We start from the raw sequence: 17,132 nt of genomic DNA, 5'->3' as shown, positions 1-17,132 counted from the left end.
TCTTAAAAACACTAATTTTCGCTATCTAACTATCTAACTGTCCACTTCTTCCTGCTTCTCTATCACAACCGGAAACAGTCGTGCCCACCACGGAAAACCCGGAAGTTAAGAGACGCCATCTTGTGCACCAGGCCAATTGCAAAAGCCAGTGCTTGATATAAAGTGTAGGAAGAAAATGTTACATATTATAACGTCTCTAGGTTGTGTTGTGGGCAGTGTTGCCACAGTTAAAAAAAAGTCAGTACCTCTTGTATACAGCGGCCCAGAATTTGGTGCTACGGCCCTGGGTGCACACCAGTGGAGTTTTCTCCCGGAGGCCAAGGGAAGCCAGGCTTCCCTGTTATTTTAGGCTGTAGTTGTCATCCCATAAAAACATTTATATTAACAGTTTCGTTAATTATTTTGTGCTGTGTTGCTGTAATTTCTTCCCCATTTTCTCCTCTCATTGACCATTTCACAATGCGCGATACTGCGCCCCTGTTATAAACTGAAGCCCCGGCGAAACACGACACTGAACACTGCGAGGAAGCCAGCCCGAGCTGGCATCCCTTGGTGAAAAAAAAAGAAAGAATTGACCAATCAGGTGAGGCTACTGTCATGACACTGCCCTCCTCTGATTGGTCGGGAGGGTGTCAGGAGGTTGCCAAGGGAAGCCACTCGGCCCTTGGCTTCACACCAATCAAATCAAAGCATCATTATCAACGTCACCGAAAAAACTATAACAAAACAAATAGTGCGAAATTAGCATGTTTGAATTGTTCTCATTTTTGAGTAGCCTACTTAGCAAGTGCAGTTATGGAGGTGGAGATTTAGATTATTTACTTAAAAATAATTTTACCAAACTACCACAACAGCAGCGAATCAAAATAAAATCCGATGGCAGGCCAACACCGAAGCTGAAACTGCGCAGGGAGAGAAAGCAAGGCTTCTTTCGGATGTTCAATGAAGAAAACTATACACGAACGGAGTGGCTAGCTGGCAGCAGCAAACTTCAGCGACTATTTTGCTGGCCGTGTCTTCTTTTTGACAAGGATTCGTGCTCCCTTAACAATCCCTGGGTCACTACAGGATTCTTGGACCTTGCCAACTTTTCCCGGGCAATCGAGAGGCACAGTAAATCAAAAAGCCACATAGACTGCGCTGTGAAACTGGCACTGTTTGGACGTGTCAGGATTGATGACATTAGCGGCTTGTGCATTTCGGTCGGGGAGGGGTTGCATTTATAATAAAATGTGTAATTTAATGAGATGTTTAGGAGGACTGTGTGTGTGTTTGGGTGTGTGTGTGTGTGTGAGTGCGTGAGAGCGAGAGAGCGTGTCGTGTCGGTCAGATTACAGGCGTGTGTAAGTCCTGGTAAATGACCAGGCGCTCAAATAGCTCTTGTAGTTGCATTAAATACATCCAAGCTGCAACGCACTATTTTCTCTAAAGGTTTGGCCTCACTTGGCTTCCTCCAAAAAAATCCCCAAGCCACGCCACTGGTGCACACACTGACACACGGCTTTCAACCGCTTCCGCCAACTTTTAATACGTAGACAAAATATCACTGCGTGCTTTACGGGGCAATCACCGGACGAATGAATCTCCACGTGACGTGCGTGACGTAAACACTCGCCTCGGATAGATTGAAATCTTTGGAGACTTATGGTGCGTTTTAATATCCATCCGTCTCGGAGGTCCGAGGACGTTGCCTAGCGACACGCACAAACACGCCCCTTTTCCTCGGACGGCGATCTCGCCATCTCGGTTGAACTCAGTGGTGACCGAGCGAAATTCCGAGACAGAATTCAAGATGGCTGCGCCCATTGTGACTAGAAGTATGAACTGTTTCCATTGTGCTTGGACCACTTTGGTGGTTTAAATGGTCATTTCAATCACTCGTATTACTGCAATACCTTACTGCGTCCGTATCTCTGCCTATGTACACAAATAAATTGTATTTGTGTACAGCACTTTGGTCAACTACTGTTGTTTTAAATGTGCTATATAAATATACTTGACTTGACTTGACTATGGCCCATAGCCTACTTATATTGGATCGCCTGGTCCTCTGCCAATGCTACCGCGACAACAGCTTTCCGGGTGGCGTCCATGTTTTCCTCCAACGACCGAGCGAAATAATAAAACACTTGAAGTGTGGGCGTGGCATCAGATCCGAGATCCGAGTCGGTACGCAGAGAATACTCGAACGCACCATTACGCTTCACACGCACTCTCACATAAACAGGCAGACAGACAGACAGAAACATAGACACACACACACACACCGCTCCATCGCTCTCAACGCCAATCGCTGATCCGTTAAAATAAAAAAATGGTAACGCAAAGTGACTTTGATGAGTAACTTCAATCTGATTACTGGTTTGAAAATAGTAACGTGTTAGATTACTCGTTACTAAGTGGTCAAAAAAGTGGTCCGAGGCCAGTAACGCGTTACTGGCATCACTGGTTGTGGGAGTTACATTTTGTTTAATGTCGCTGTTGTGATTGGGTTACCATCAGAGCCGGATTAATGGACTACACTAGGCAGACTGTATTTTTTGGGCCCGCCTCCATCGATAACCTAACCGAACCCTAACTCTAGCCCTGACACTTACCAAAGTTACTAATAGTAGTCTTTGGTTACAAGTTGGTTATTTGTACGCCAAAATAAGTCATGTGTTGTATACTATCAGACTATTTTTTTTTTTATTATTATTTATACTTTATTAGATGGCTCTATTAAATGCGATTCAATTATCCTTATCTTATCCATTGCCAGTGTCATTGTTAAGGCAGTAGTCCCAGTACATCAACAATAGGTGTCACTGTGTCAGCATTGCTATGTAAACAGAGCAAAAAAGATAAATGTTGTAAGCAATTGCATTTTGCAGAAAATCCTAATTAAATGTGTTGATTAAATTGAATAGTTAAATAAGTAGTCAAATATACAAAGACCAATAAAATTTGCAGTCAGAGAAAGTGTGCTGTAGTGGTAAAGATGTTTATTTTCATGGACAAGCATCAACTATCTTCAATTTTCTGGTATTCAACACTCAGCAGCTCAGCTCCTGGTTTGGACTGTTCAGCAGTTTTCGCCACTGGTCTGGATGTGTCTCTGGACGGTGTGCTTTATAGGAACAAGAAGACAAACATGGACCTTTCACATTTATCACGACCATTTAGAAACTGTCCAACAATAAATAATAATAAATAAAACCAGCAGCACTTACTGAGGTAACCATTTAGCATGCTCCACTCATGGATAATCTTCAGCCTTCCAGCACCACAGGCCTCCATTGCAGTAGAAACACATCTTGACAGCATCATCACGATCTTGTGGAGAAATAATAAAATGTATATATAAGCTGAAAGACAGCTGTTTGAGACTTGAAAATACTTGGATGGCCCTCATATTTCATTTCATTATAGTAGAAATTATAGCCCTATACTTTACATTTAATTTATATGCATTCACTTTACTTATTAAGATTTAGATTTTTAAATGGAAAGCTTACATTTACAGATGCTTTCTCCTGAGTTTTGATGAGGCAAAGTCCTCTTTAATGTCTTCAAAATCCAGGGAGGTTGTAAATCCATTCTCAATTGCCAACAGGGCAAAGGCATTCCGTTTTTTTTCTGTTACTGTTGCTCTCCGGTATGTTTTCACTTGTTTAAACGTAGAAAATTATCTTTCTCCTGAACAGTTTGCAATCGGTAATGTCAGATACATGCGAAGGCAAATGTCCCCATTAGGGAAAGCATCCCTCAAGCCTAGCTCTAGGAGCTTCTTGTACAAGGCCATGACTGATTCTTCATCTTTCACCATTGAGATGAACTGGCAAAATTCTGCTGTAAAGTCCTCCTCAAGATCCTGAGGGTATATTTTCTTCAGTTTTTCTGTGGCTGCACGGATTTGTTCAATGTCCATTGATTTTATTTTAGCAAATTTTTCCTCCACATTTTTGTATGCGTCGTTTCAATTCTTGTGACAAGCAGTCACCGATGACATAATGTGTGTCAATCAGGAATGCTTCACGATCTGAGCGCTCCACCTCTGGACCTGCAGACTCACCGAACATAACTTTCTTTACTCGTCTTCTTTGGCTATCTGCTTTTTATCCCTCAGTTGCTGTGAGACTTTTGGCCTCTGCTTCATAGACATTGAAATCATTTCTGGCCTGTCCTATGAACTCTATGAGTGAACTGTACAGAATAGGAACAGTTCATACATCAATTTGTACTGGCTGCAATGCTTTGCTGGTTAAATTGATTCTTCTCAGCAGGTCATCCCACAGTACCGTCATAACTGCAGTTTCAAGGGTGTACATCACTGTTATTAATTGACTCGCCTCATATTGAGCAGCTCTGGGGGTTCCATGGTTAACTTTGATTTCATTCAAAGTATCCTGAATAGCTTTGTAGCCAAATCTTGAAGCTGAGAAAAAGTTGTAAAGATTTTGGATGAAGCCAAAAAATTAAACTGCTTCTAGGCAACATTCTGTTGCACATGCACCAACTAAATTATGAGAACGTGCAGAACATGGTATTAGGATTTATATTTTTTATTCTTCCCTGCAGTCCAGAATATTTCCCTGGCATATTACTTGCATTGTCATAGCTCTGCCCACGACAGTCCATCAAATCAATGTCCAGTTATTTTAACTCAGATTTGAGTGTTTCCTCCATGTGCTCTGCAGTATGACCATTTTGTGGTATGAACTCCAAAAATCTCTCGACAGGCTCCCCACTTTTCTTCAGGACATAGCGAATTAACAAAGCGAGCTGATCAACATGTGTGACATCAGGTGTCGAGTCCACAATGATGGAGAAATACTTGCCATCTTTAACTTATTTTACAATGGCCGCAGAACCTTCTCAGCCATCAGCTGAATAAACTCATCACAAACTTTAGAGGACAGGTAACTGGTATTTCCCCTGCCCTTGTTTCCGTGTCTGGCTAGATGTTCTGACAGTAGTGGATCAAAGCGACTAATTAACTCCAAGCATCCCAAATAGTTGCCAGTTGCCACTATACGTTTCAAAATGTTGAGCCAGTATACCCTCTCAGACTCCTGTTGCTGTACTATGTTTGAATCTATGAGTGCATTTTTATTTCCAAGTGATGATAAGACTTCTTCTTCTTTCGTGTAATTTCCTTTGGAACTATCACACAGGGATTGCTACATTCAGCAGCCAATTCAGTGTCTCTCCGTCCAGCTGTACCAGGCCTCTACGGCCATGTGGGGCGCCAAAGGTCGGGCACTCATTGATTATGTGTGAGACCGTCTGGGTAGCCCCACATTGGCAGGTGTCTGAGGGGCTTGATCCGGTCATTTTCTGGAAGGACTGGGTTCTCCCCCAGCCTGTTCGGAGGCGGTTGAGCCGAACCCATGCCTTCCGCGGGAGAGTATGTCCAGGTGGTGTTGGTGAAGGGGTGGCGACGAAGGCGTGCAGGTTGGTGTTTGCGTCAAATAAGATAAGATAAGACTTAGCACAGCAGTGCGATGATCCATACAATTCTCATGTTCATGCAAGCGATTAGCACAGTTTTTCCAGTCATTAAATCCAAATTTATTGTCTCTTATACTGAACAACTTGCAGCAGTAACAGAATACAGTGCCAGTAGACGGTGAGCAAACTAACCATTTTCTTGACAGGGTTCCTCCATTTAGCTTTTTCTAAAGAAATGTTCCTTAGTTAAGCTTCGGTTAATGACCCATATTTCCTCTTTGATGCAGAGAAATCTCCAATATTTTGACAGGGATGGTTTCGTGCAAAGTACTCACGCATCCTGTCGTCAATTTGGTCCCACTTTGCAGGATCAGATGGATAGCTTGTCAATACCCTTTCTGGTTTTAGAGGCTCCGTCAAAATGATATTGGTCTCACTTTTTCTGTCCGGCTGCTGTTCTTCCATCATTTTGTCATTCTGTGACGGCGTCTTCCGCCGCGTCTTTGGGCCGTGTCTCCGGGCCTGGCTCCGGGCCTGGCTCCGGGCCTGGCTCCGGGCCTGGCTCCGGGCCTGGCTCCGGGCCTGGCTCCGGTCCTGGCTCGGCCTCTGGCTCTGCTGACACGAGCAGGTTCAAAGCTGTCGGACGGCTGCCCGACAGAAACTTCTGTCTCTTCTTTTGTTCCTCTTCATTTTTTTTCTTTTTACGTTTTGAAAAAAACGTAATGCACCCGAAAGCATCTTGAATGTTAGCCTACTCAAAAAACGACCTGCCTGCTAGCTTTATTGTTCCGCTTAGTCTTGACCCGCTGACCTCCCCTCGGACCTAACTGATTGGTGTTAATGTGACGTAACATTAAGATAAACAACGTCACTATTTTTAGTTAATTAATATATATTGATATATTATCACTGAAATAAATAGTAGATAGGACATTTGTATAGGCTATTTCAATTTTTAATTTATTTATTTATTTTGTCCTTCTGTCTGGGCCCCCCCCCCGCCAATCAGGCCCTAGGCACGTGCCTAGTTTGCCTTTGGGTTATTTTTCTAACTTCGCTCGGTGTTTCACTATGGGAATCGCCTAGGCGTGACCTACTACTGGAAGCTCCAATTGCACCACGTCTGTCCTTGACAGACAGGTTGGACTGTGTCACAGGGTCCCGCCCCCTGCACTTATACAGTCGACCCGCCCTCCTCAAATCATTCTCGCTTTCTTCCCGTGAGAAAGCTACTCAAGCTCCCTCAGCTCATCTAGGTTAGCTTTAAACTGCTTAACAGTTCACAGACGGGCCGTCAAGGATTCCGTCGTCGAATGCAGTCGTAGGCTTTTAACCTGGTTCGGCTGAGTATAACTTCGTAAGAAGCTATCTGTTACTACACCCGCCGGGCAGTGTCCGCATAAAGGCGAGCTGCTTCTCCGGTTACCCTGTATTTGTTTACAGGTGTCGCTGGTTTAAGGTGTAGCTTATCGGCTAACGCGTCAAGGCGAGGGCTCCCCTAGGGGTAGATGCGCTGGACCATCCGTGGCCAATCGTGCTGCTATATGCCTTCCCCCCTCTCAGCCTGATCTCCCCCACCCTAGCCAGGGTGAGAGAACAGAGTCTGTCGCTAATCCTGATAGCGCCGCGGTGGCCATCCAAACATTGGGTGGCGGAAATAGTGCAACTCCTGGCGGGCGACCCATGGCCCCTTCCCCTGCGCAGGGATCTCCTCTCCCAAGCGGGCGGGGAGATTTACCATCCGCACCCGGACCGCGTAGCGCTCTGGGCTTGGCCCTTGAGAGGTGGAACTTGAATGCGGCAGGCCTGCCTGCACAGGTCGTGGACTCCATTCAGAATGCAAGGGCTCTTTCCACTCGCCGGCTCTACAGTGGCAAGTGGCGGGTTTTTGAGGACTGGTGCGACTCGAGGCACGCCATTCCATATCAGTGTTCCGTGGTGGACCTACTGTGTTTCCTACACAGTAGGTCCCAGTGTACTTGGCGGCAATCTCAGCTTGTCATGTTGGCTTTGGGGATAAGCCTGCAGGGCAGCATCCCTTGGTTTGTCGCTTCATGAAGGGGGCGCGTCGCAAGCTCCCAGTTTCCAGGCCCCTGGTCCCTTTGTGGGATTTATCGGTGGTGCTGGATGTCCTGTCTCATCACCCTTTTGTGCCGTTGGAGGCGGTGGGGATGAAGTTTGTGTCGCTGAAGGTGGTGTTGCTCTTAGCTTTAACCACAGCTAAGCGTGTGAGTGATTTACAGCCATTGTTTATCCGTCCTTCCTGATTGCAGTTTGCTCCGGGGATCTCCAAGGTCTGCCTGCGGCCCAATCCGGCTTTTGTGCCTAAGGTGGTTGAGTCGACCTATAGGTGTCTCACGGTGGAACTGTCTGCGTTTCACCCGCCTCCGTTCTCCTCTGCGGAGGAGCAGAGACTCAATACATTATGCCCAGTACGGGCCCTACATGTATATGTGAGTCGGTCAGCTGCTTTTCGGAAAGGGGATCAGCTGTTCGTGTCTTGGGCCACTCCCCATAGAGGCAAGCCTTTGTTCCGCCAGAGGCTATCCCACTGGATTGTGGAGGCTATATCTCTTGTTTATGAAAGTAGGGGCTTGCAGCCCCCCCATGGCTTGAGGGCCCACTCCACAAGGGGTATGGCTACTTCATGGGCCTTATTCAGGGGAGTGTCGGTGAATGACATTTGTGCTGCGGCGAGCTGGGCTACGCCTCACACCTTTGTTAGGTTTTATAGGCTGGATGTCTCAGGGCCTTCTGTTTCTCAAGCCGTGCTGGAAACGATCTCACCAGACTCAAAGTGATGTTTGCTGCCTGGCTGAATTTGCATGGCTTTGGGAGACATATGTAATACGGGAGTGGTCTATATCTCCCATAGTGAAACACAGAGCGAAGTTAGAAAAATAACTTTGGGTTACTTAACGTAACCCTGGTTCTTTGATAACAGAGTGAGGTGTTTCACCAACACGTCCCTCCTTGCATTTACACGGAAAGAAACCGGCATAGAATGATTTGAGGAGGGCGGGTCGACTGTATAAGTGCAGGGGGCGGGACCCTGTGACACATCGACCTGTCTGTCAAGGACAGACGTGGTGCAATGGGAGCTTCCAGTAGTAGGTCACGCCTAGGCGATTCGCACCTCACTCTGTTATCAAAGAACCAGGGATTACGTTAAGTAACCCAAAATTTATCTGGCTCTGCCTACCATAACGTGTTTGTTAACCAACCATTTAAAAAGGGAGTCAATCTTAAAAACCAATGTGGTTCTTGGCAAGTGAAAGCAGGGTTGCTACATTTTGTGCCTGAAGTAAACAAAAACAAACAGAACAAAGCAGAAGTTGTGACTTGGCTGCACTCACTGGCAAACATTTTTTTATAGTAACAATGGCAAGGCAACATTATTCATGTAGCACTTTTCATACAAGAGGCACACTCAAAGTGTTTCACACAGAAACATCGTCATACAATTAAATGAAATAATAAAATAAAATATACATGCAAAAGAAAACGAAGGTAAAGTAAAAAAAAAAAAAAAAGCCACTACAAATGGTTTACAGTAAAAACAGTAAACAAATACATGTAGCTATTCTGTAACGACTGTTTTTGCATTTCAGGTCCCTTACTTGCTGTGAGCTGGGAACATCGGTCCCTTCATACAGGACACTTCTACTTATGATGTCACTAAGTCACAATATGCTGTCAGGAATGGCTGGCTTGTAATGGCTAATCACAATTCACACCTGGTGGTATAATAGGGTCCCTTAGGTAATTACCCAAATTGTTCAAACTCGCACACAACGTCTAACGTGATTGTTTGTTTGTTTTGTTTTGTCTTGTTTTTGTTTTATTATTATTATTTTTTTTATTTTTTTATTTTTTCCACAATTTCTTCTCTTTTTTTTTAACGATTTATGATGACTATATGCTCTGTAAGTTGACCTTGGGTGTCTTGAAAGGCGCCTCTAAATTAAATGGATTATTATTATTATTATTATTACCCTAGGGTAATTGTTGTTTAATTGTAGGTAGCTCAATGTCCACACTTGTATATATGCTACATGAACAACATTTTATTCTGTTATGATCAGAAGGGTTTCACTTGTGTATCAAATGTATCTTAAGAATCACCTTTAGCCTACAAACAACACTACCATCCTTTGGCGCTTTAACACACACAAGTTCAATGTTTGTTGGATTGAACATTACACATCAACTTTTTTTAAATAATGTTTAACAAGATCTTTACGTGCTGTTTCTCACTGGCTATATATTTTTTTCCATCACGATATACGTAGCTCTATTTATCTTCATCATCCAATCAGGCAGATGTGTCTTAGTATGTGAGAGGACGAGTTTAAACCCCATTTTCCGGTACAGGGCAATGGCAGCCGTTTGACTGGCAGAGGTCACTAGGGTAACCTTGGACATCCCACGCTGCTTGCAGAAGTCCAGAACTGTCTGAACCATTCTGGATCCAAGGCCCTTTTGGCGTGTCACAGGTGAAACTATCATTCTGAACAATTCACTGTACCTCATTGTACCGTTCGTCTTAGCCACCACAGCCACCATACCCACCACCTTCCCAGTGGCAACAGTCTCTGCCACCCAGAAGCAGTCGTCTGGCTGGGCCATGTAGCTCGCCGGTATGTCCTGCATGTCCGTCTTGAGGCTGTCTCTGGCATAGTCAGCATACAACTTGTGGCAGCAGTAGTAGACTAGGCCTGCCCAGCCAGAAACAAGCACAAGGGCTCCTAAACCAGAGGCCAGGAGGTAGCCAGTGACGCCCAGACCCAGGGAGAAGCACAGGTAGAGCGGGCTGCTCATAGCATTTCTAAAACATGGCCAGATCTGCTCATGTGTGACTTGGGAGTACAGGGACAGGACTGTCTCCTTGTCAGGGTCCTTATACCTACGAATGGTCCACTCCATGTCTACGTGAGGGAAGGAAATGACAAAGATGTCAAAGAAAGCCCAATTTAGTCCAATGTTACATTAGTCAAAGGCAATATATGAATGACATGCATATGATAATCATTAAATAAATGACATAAAAGAAGTAGGCTAGAATACAAAAATGGAATGGGAATAGGTTTCTATATAATTTCACTGCAAAATAAAAAAGGCATTACTTACTTTAATTAGTTTGAAATGCGCGTGAGGCAGATAGTGTATGTTTCCACCCTGCGCAACAAGTTCACTTCGAAGACTCGGCCTCCGCGGAGTTGCTTTTTCTAACTTCGGTGTCTGTCAATTATCTGCAGTGTAAGATTTGTATGCAGGTTTGTAACAGGTTTCCAAGCAGGTTATTTTCCAGGTTTATGACTGCTATGTGCTGAGACTTGTTTTAGACTAAAAGACACATATAATAATAGAGACAAAAGATACTGTTGCGATTAAGGTAGTAGAGGCAATAAGCACACTTTATCGCTCAGTTGAAACAATCAGACAAAAGGCTTTTTGTCTGACTAAACAGGGATTAGATCTGTGATGTCTGAAATGAAATATGTAGGCAGGCGGGTCTTCTGTTTAGACAGTGTCCCAACAAGCTCAACCAGCCTTACAATATTATCTCGGTTTCTTTCTAAACCCTAGTCAGCGTGTTTTTTGACTATACAGGGGGCATGCCTAGGGCCATTGTTTGCCGTTCTTTGTGTGTGTGTGTGTGTGTGTGTGTGTTTGTGTGTGTCTGTGTGTGCGACGTGTGTGTGCGTGCGTGCGTGCGTGTGTGTGTGCGTGCATGTGTATGTGTGTCAAGCAGGGCCCTGCTCGGTCCTGAGTAGGTCTGTCCCAGCCTATGTGAAATTCAACTCAGCTGTGAGTTACATCGCTTCTTCTTGTCACAACCTGTAAGGTTTATGGTTGTTTGCTGAAGAAGAGCGCATGGTAAATACATTCTGCTTACGCTGAAAAAACAGCGCTCTCTTCTCTGTTGAGGGGAGAGCAGAAGCAGGTTGGGTACGCCTACAATCATAGAACTAGAGTTATAATATCATAACTATCGTTACTGTGTTTGTCATTTTTATCCCTCGGTCCTTATACCTACGAATGGTCCACTCCATGTCTACGTGAGGGAAGGAAATGACAAAGATGTCAAAGAAAGCCCAATTTAGTCCAATGTTACATTAGTCAAAGGCAATATATGAATGACATGCATATGATAATCATTAAATAAATGACATAAAAGAAGTAGGCTAGAATACAAAAATGGAATGGGAATAGGTTTCTATATAATTTCACTGCAAAATAAAAAAGGCATTACTTACTTTAATTAGTTTGAAATGCGCGTGAGGCAGATAGTGTATGTTTCCACCCTGCGCAACAAGTTCACTTCGAAGACTCGGCCTCCGCGGAGTTGCTTTTTCTAACTTCGGTGTCTGTCAATTATCTGCAGTGTAAGATTTGTATGCAGGTTTGTAACAGGTTTCCAAGCAGGTTATTTTCCAGGTTTATGACTGCTATGTGCTGAGACTTGTTTTAGACTAAAAGACACATATAATAATAGAGACAAAAGATACTGTTGCGATTAAGGTAGTAGAGGCAATAAGCACACTTTATCGCTCAGTTGAAACAATCAGACAAAAGGCTTTTTGTCTGACTAAACAGGGATTAGATCTGTGATGTCTGAAATGAAATATGTAGGCAGGCGGGTCTTCTGTTTAGACAGTGTCCCAACAAGCTCAACCAGCCTTACAATATTATCTCGGTTTCTTTCTAAACCCTAGTCAGCGTGTTTTTTGACTATACAGGGGGCATGCCTAGGGCCATTGTTTGCCGTTCTTTGTGTGTGTGTGTGTGTGTGTGTGTGTTTGTGTGTGTCTGTGTGTGCGACGTGTGTGTGCGTGCGTGCGTGCGTGTGTGTGTGCGTGCATGTGTATGTGTGTCAAGCAGGGCCCTGCTCGGTCCTGAGTAGGTCTGTCCCAGCCTATGTGAAATTCAACTCAGCTGTGAGTTACATCGCTTCTTCTTGTCACAACCTGTAAGGTTTATGGTTGTTTGCTGAAGAAGAGCGCATGGTAAATACATTCTGCTTACGCTGAAAAAACAGCGCTCTCTTCTCTGTTGAGGGGAGAGCAGAAGCAGGTTGGGTACGCCTACAATCATAGAACTAGAGTTATAATATCATAACTATCGTTACTGTGTTTGTCATTTTTATCCCTCTGTCGCACGGAAGGGACGATTCTGTCGGCCAATCAATGAACGGCGTGTTTAGCTCCAACTTTTCGGTACCCTTTCAGACCACTTGGAACCCCTACGAGGCGTACTGAAAAATAGGTATGGCTAATCGCTCCGTCCCCGACCACTTTTGGCGGTGGAAACGCGAACCGCACCTTATCAAACCTAATCGCACCTTTGACATACCACACCGCTTGTGGAAATGCACCATATATATTGCCAGACACAACAGACTTGTGGACCACATTGCGGCTCAGATTCCCTGTTTGGCAGATGAGAAGATCGTTAAACACACTACTGTAGGAGAGAGTGGGGTAAAGTGAGACATTTTTTACATCTGCTCCCCTCTAAGCGAGCTAAAATGACAGACAAATCAATAAAATGTACACATTTCCCATTAATTCAGGATGTTGTGGTCGATGTCAAATGTGGTCGATAGTGTTTAAATATGGTCGATAGGGTTTACATGTGGTCGATAGGGTTTACATGTGGTCCATAGTGTTTAAATGTGGGCGATAGTGTTTAAATGTGGGCGATAATGTTTAAATGTGGTCGATAGGGTTTACGTGTGGTCCATAGTGTTTAAATGTGGGTGATAGTGTTTAAATGTGGGCGATAGTGTTTACATGTGGTCGATAGGGTTTACATGTGGTCCATAGTGTTTAAATATGGTCCATAGTGTTTAAATGTGGTCCATAGTGTTTACACGTGGTCGATATTGTTTAAATGTGATCGATAGTGTTTACATATGGTCGATAGTGTTTAAATGTTCTTTTCCCTCACTATCCACCTCATCACTAACTCTCCACCTCAAGCTGGTGTGTGTAGTGAGCGTTCTAGTGAGGTCCCCCCTTCACTGTAGGCGTCTTTGAGTGTTATTAATTATTATTATTCTTCATGTTTAACCTCTGTTTTTCTTTTATTCCTAGTCTGTTTTTACATAGTTTTGAATGATGACTATATGCTCTGTAAAATGACCTTGGGTGTCTTGAAAGGCGCCTCTAAATTAAATGTATTATTATTATTATTATTATGTTTCTTAGCAATGGAAATTATCAGAATGTATTCAGGACGAAGGGCAGGGAAAATATGATCGTTTTTTAAAAAGTGGTCTTGTGTCTCACTTTACCCAATCTTATGGGTTAACTGAGACAGACCAGCGAAATCAAGGAGGGTAAAGTGAATCAGCTGGGGGTAAACTGATCCACTTACTTTATCCACTCTGAAACCATAACAACACATGTTGTAACAGTTAGAATCCTGACAGCTAGCTTGACAACCACACATTCCAGAACTAATTTCAGACTAGTAACAGAATCATGGGGATTGGTCAATTAAGCACTTTTTTTTTTTCTAAACACTTGAAAGTAACTCTGAACAAAATCAAATACAACATAGTATAATTCAAAATGTTTTGATTAACATTCAAATGACAGATAGAACCAGATGGATTAGAACACAGTCTGGGGGTCAGAACACAAAAAAGAAACAGCTAGAACAGCCTGGGACTCAGAACAGAGACTAGATCCACCTGGAATAGAACATCAGCCTACTGTTTGGATGTGCTCTATGTATTTCTATTAGGCTACTCTACATTCCAGCCCTGAAGGTTACAGGGAAAGATGAAGAGTTGCTCTCTCCGTGTGGTTCCTCCAGGCCTTTTAGGTTGAGGCAGCTTCTTCACCACATCACTTTTATGAACATGTGCCACATCATTTTCCTTTATAGTAAACGTGGGTCTCTCCCACTCTTTCGTGTTTCCCTTGATTCTTCTGAGAAATGGATGTTGCCTCTGGAGTTCGGACAAAGAGATGGCGACGTGCTAGGAAACTGCCAAACCAATCTGCACCTAGAGTAGACAATTCATTATTATAAGATTTAGCTTTGTGGCAAGATCAGTTGGCCTTAGTTAACCTACAGAAGCATTTGATCTCTTGCACACCCTAGCCTACCTGCACATTGTGTCTTTGTCCAATTGGCAGGGACAGGGATATGTTTTTTCTCTGCATATTCAAATGCCAGTTGACGGCACTTAACTTGAGGAAGGCCATGGAACTGGTCAGCTAGTTGTTTCAAGTGTTGGGCAAGCTCCCCCTCCATCTCATCTGTGAATATTCTCTTTGCCTCAGCTACTGCACCCCAGGCTACGGATTTTACTTCCCTTTTCTCTTTTTTCTTCATGAATCTTAGGAGGCTTGACTTGTCAATATTTCTGTCCCTTGCAACTGCTCTTAAAGACATCTTCCCTTCCTTGACCTCAGCGGTTGCCCTCTCCATCTCCTTGAGGGTTGTTTTGCCCCAGGTTGTCTTCCTGCTGTACTGCCTTGGCATGATGGCTTTTCTACAATGTTTATGACATTAAAAATAAAACATATGTAATGTAATATTACATTAAAATATGTTTAAGACTAAACTTAACTTGTGCCTCGTGGTGGGGTACAGTGAGACCCTGTCTCACTTTACCCCACAGCATTTGTCTCACTTCAACCCACCACCACCATTTTAGAAAAAAACGACCTCTCTTAGTAATTCAGGCTAATCTTCAGATAGCATCATTACATGGTTTTATATGTTGGTAGTTCATCAACATGTATGATATAAGTTTTTCTACCTGAATCAATTTGCTTTGGCACAACAGTTGATCAAGTCAACAGCAAGAAAATATACTTTTACATGCAAAAAAAAAAGTGAAAAAAACATGCTTACCACAGCACCAGGAGGTTCTCTCCTTCATGGCCAAGGGAAAATGCGAGGGGCTTGAAAACATAACGGTCACATGACCACAAATGTGTACCGTTGCCTAGATACAGGTGGTGTCTCACATTACCCAATCTCACATTACCCCGTTCACCCCTACAGTATGAATGGATTAATTTATCTGCAAACACTTTTTTAGGAATTCCAAACACACCAGATATTTTTATCAAATCTCAAAATTTCTTAGGCTATTTGAGGTTTCATGCGCATTTGAGGAATTTTGCTACTCTAGACTCTAAAATATCAATCATTGATATCATCTATTGAAAACCTTGGTTACAAATGTCAACTTATTGTGCTAGTGTTGGGTAGTCTAGGGCAGCGGTCCCCAACCTTTTCAGCATCAAGGACCGGTATGATTCTCCGAAAAGTTTCACGGACCGGGGGGGGGGGGGGGGGGGGGGGGGGTTGGGTTATGTTGCGCAGAGGTTGCCAAAAATGCAAACATGTTATATGCAATCTAACAACTGCATATAGACTTATGGCATGTAAAAGAGTGACAGTATTGCGAAGTGAAAAAATAAATAAAATCTTTCTCTGCGGACCGGTACCAAATGACCCACGGACCGGTACCGGGGTTGGGGACCGCTGGTCTAGGGCATACTTAAGCAGGCGACCCCTGAACTTTGCCTTGGGGGGCTTTCAGAAACAACAGCCAAACAGTTAGTAAAGCACTGCTCTATTTTGGCAATTATAGGAAACATGAGATGTTTCTTGTACCTCTGAAATTGTATAATAAATAACATCGTGCTGATCTGTTTTAATGTGTTGGATCATAAAAAAAAAAAGCATTCTTATTGAAATTCGACTTATTTGACTGGTGGAATCAAATATTTAAAGTATATTAAATGTGTGTATTTTGTTTTGTCTTAGTGTATTATGTGAGTTTGTGTATGTATTATGTGAGTACAGTGTGTGTTTGTTTCAGGGGGAAGCGTGGAGGGAGGTTTCGTAATCATGGCTCCCGTCTCCTCCGGCAGACTCAAGGCTCGATTCCACCGGAGGCGTACGCGCCGCGGTCCCCGCTGCTGATCGCTGCCACTCTAGTCAATGAGACCATTTCCACCGGGCGCGCCGCGGAACGTTTCAGCAGCGTCCCAGGAGCGGCGTGCCGCAATATCATCCCACTGCAGACGCAAATGGGCGTTCTCGTGTGGTGGGGGTTCCCGTTTACGCAGACTGGAACGCCCCCTTCTTATTCTTCGTCGCCTTTCTCGCTGAACTGTATTAAATGTCAAAGTGTACTACTCCGAAACCATGTAAATAGTGTTGTAAATAAACTTCCAAAGCTTTTCAAATCTTATTTGGAAAATAACTTCACATAGTGTGTCTTTTTACAATTTATTCGTTACCAGCATTCGTAGTGTTGATCAGCAGTGAAATAGTCCGCTATAAGACGTTGACGTCGCTTAGCAACCGAAGACGCTGGGGTTGACAAGTTACCGGACTACTACCCATGCAAGTGAACAGAGCGTTCCACGGCATTGGGAAGACCCGTGTAATAAAGGCCTATAAAATGGCTGTTTATGGCATCGATTTCTCCTCAAATTAGGCCAATAAAGCAATGATAACAAAAACAAAAAAAAACACAAATGCTCGATCAAAGGCCCGACCCGACAATCAAAACCCTCATTGTTTAACATGAATTGGCTAAACAAATGACCACTGCAGCATATTTAAACACCATTCAAATTGTGCAGAGATATAGTTCCATTGGTCATTCTCAGTGGCGGCTGGCGATCAAACATGTTGGTGGGGCACAGTAATAGACA

At 43.7% G+C, this 17,132-nt stretch overlaps 2 protein-coding genes across 2 annotated transcripts; both read right to left on the bottom strand.

Annotated features, from left to right (window-relative positions):
* Positions 1–8,969: 8,969 nt before the first annotated feature.
* On the bottom strand, positions 8,970–10,671 carry LOC132471074 (N-acetyltransferase family 8 member 3-like). The gene is made up of 2 exons (XM_060070076.1): positions 10,564–10,671; positions 8,970–10,361 (listed from the first exon to the last, which is right to left on the bottom strand). The coding sequence occupies exon 2, from the start codon at positions 10,357–10,359 to the stop codon at positions 9,694–9,696; it is 666 nt and encodes a 221-aa protein (XP_059926059.1). The 5' UTR covers positions 10,360–10,361; positions 10,564–10,671; the 3' UTR covers positions 8,970–9,693.
* A 3,140-nt stretch (positions 10,672–13,811) lies between these two features.
* zgc:113274 (uncharacterized protein LOC552925 homolog) lies at positions 13,812–14,934 on the bottom strand. The gene is made up of 2 exons (XM_060069971.1): positions 14,556–14,934; positions 13,812–13,825 (listed from the first exon to the last, which is right to left on the bottom strand). The coding sequence occupies exons 1-2, from the start codon at positions 14,932–14,934 to the stop codon at positions 13,812–13,814; spliced, it is 393 nt and encodes a 130-aa protein (XP_059925954.1).
* Between the last annotated feature and the right edge of the window lie 2,198 nt (positions 14,935–17,132).

Source organism: Gadus macrocephalus, chromosome 13, assembly GCF_031168955.1.
Source record: "Gadus macrocephalus chromosome 13, ASM3116895v1".
NCBI lineage: Eukaryota > Metazoa > Chordata > Actinopteri > Gadiformes > Gadidae > Gadus > Gadus macrocephalus.
Note: the sequence above shows the minus strand (reverse complement) of the source record. Positions and strands in the feature narration are given on the sequence as shown.

What these genes read in the sequence shown, in the direction of transcription:
- LOC132471074 (XM_060070076.1), bottom strand. Translation starts at nt 10,359, where the DNA reads ATGGAGTGGACCATTCGTAGGTATAAGGACCCTGACAAGGAGACAGTC.
- zgc:113274 (XM_060069971.1), bottom strand. Translation starts at nt 14,934, where the DNA reads ATGCCAAGGCAGTACAGCAGGAAGACAACCTGGGGCAAAACAACCCTC.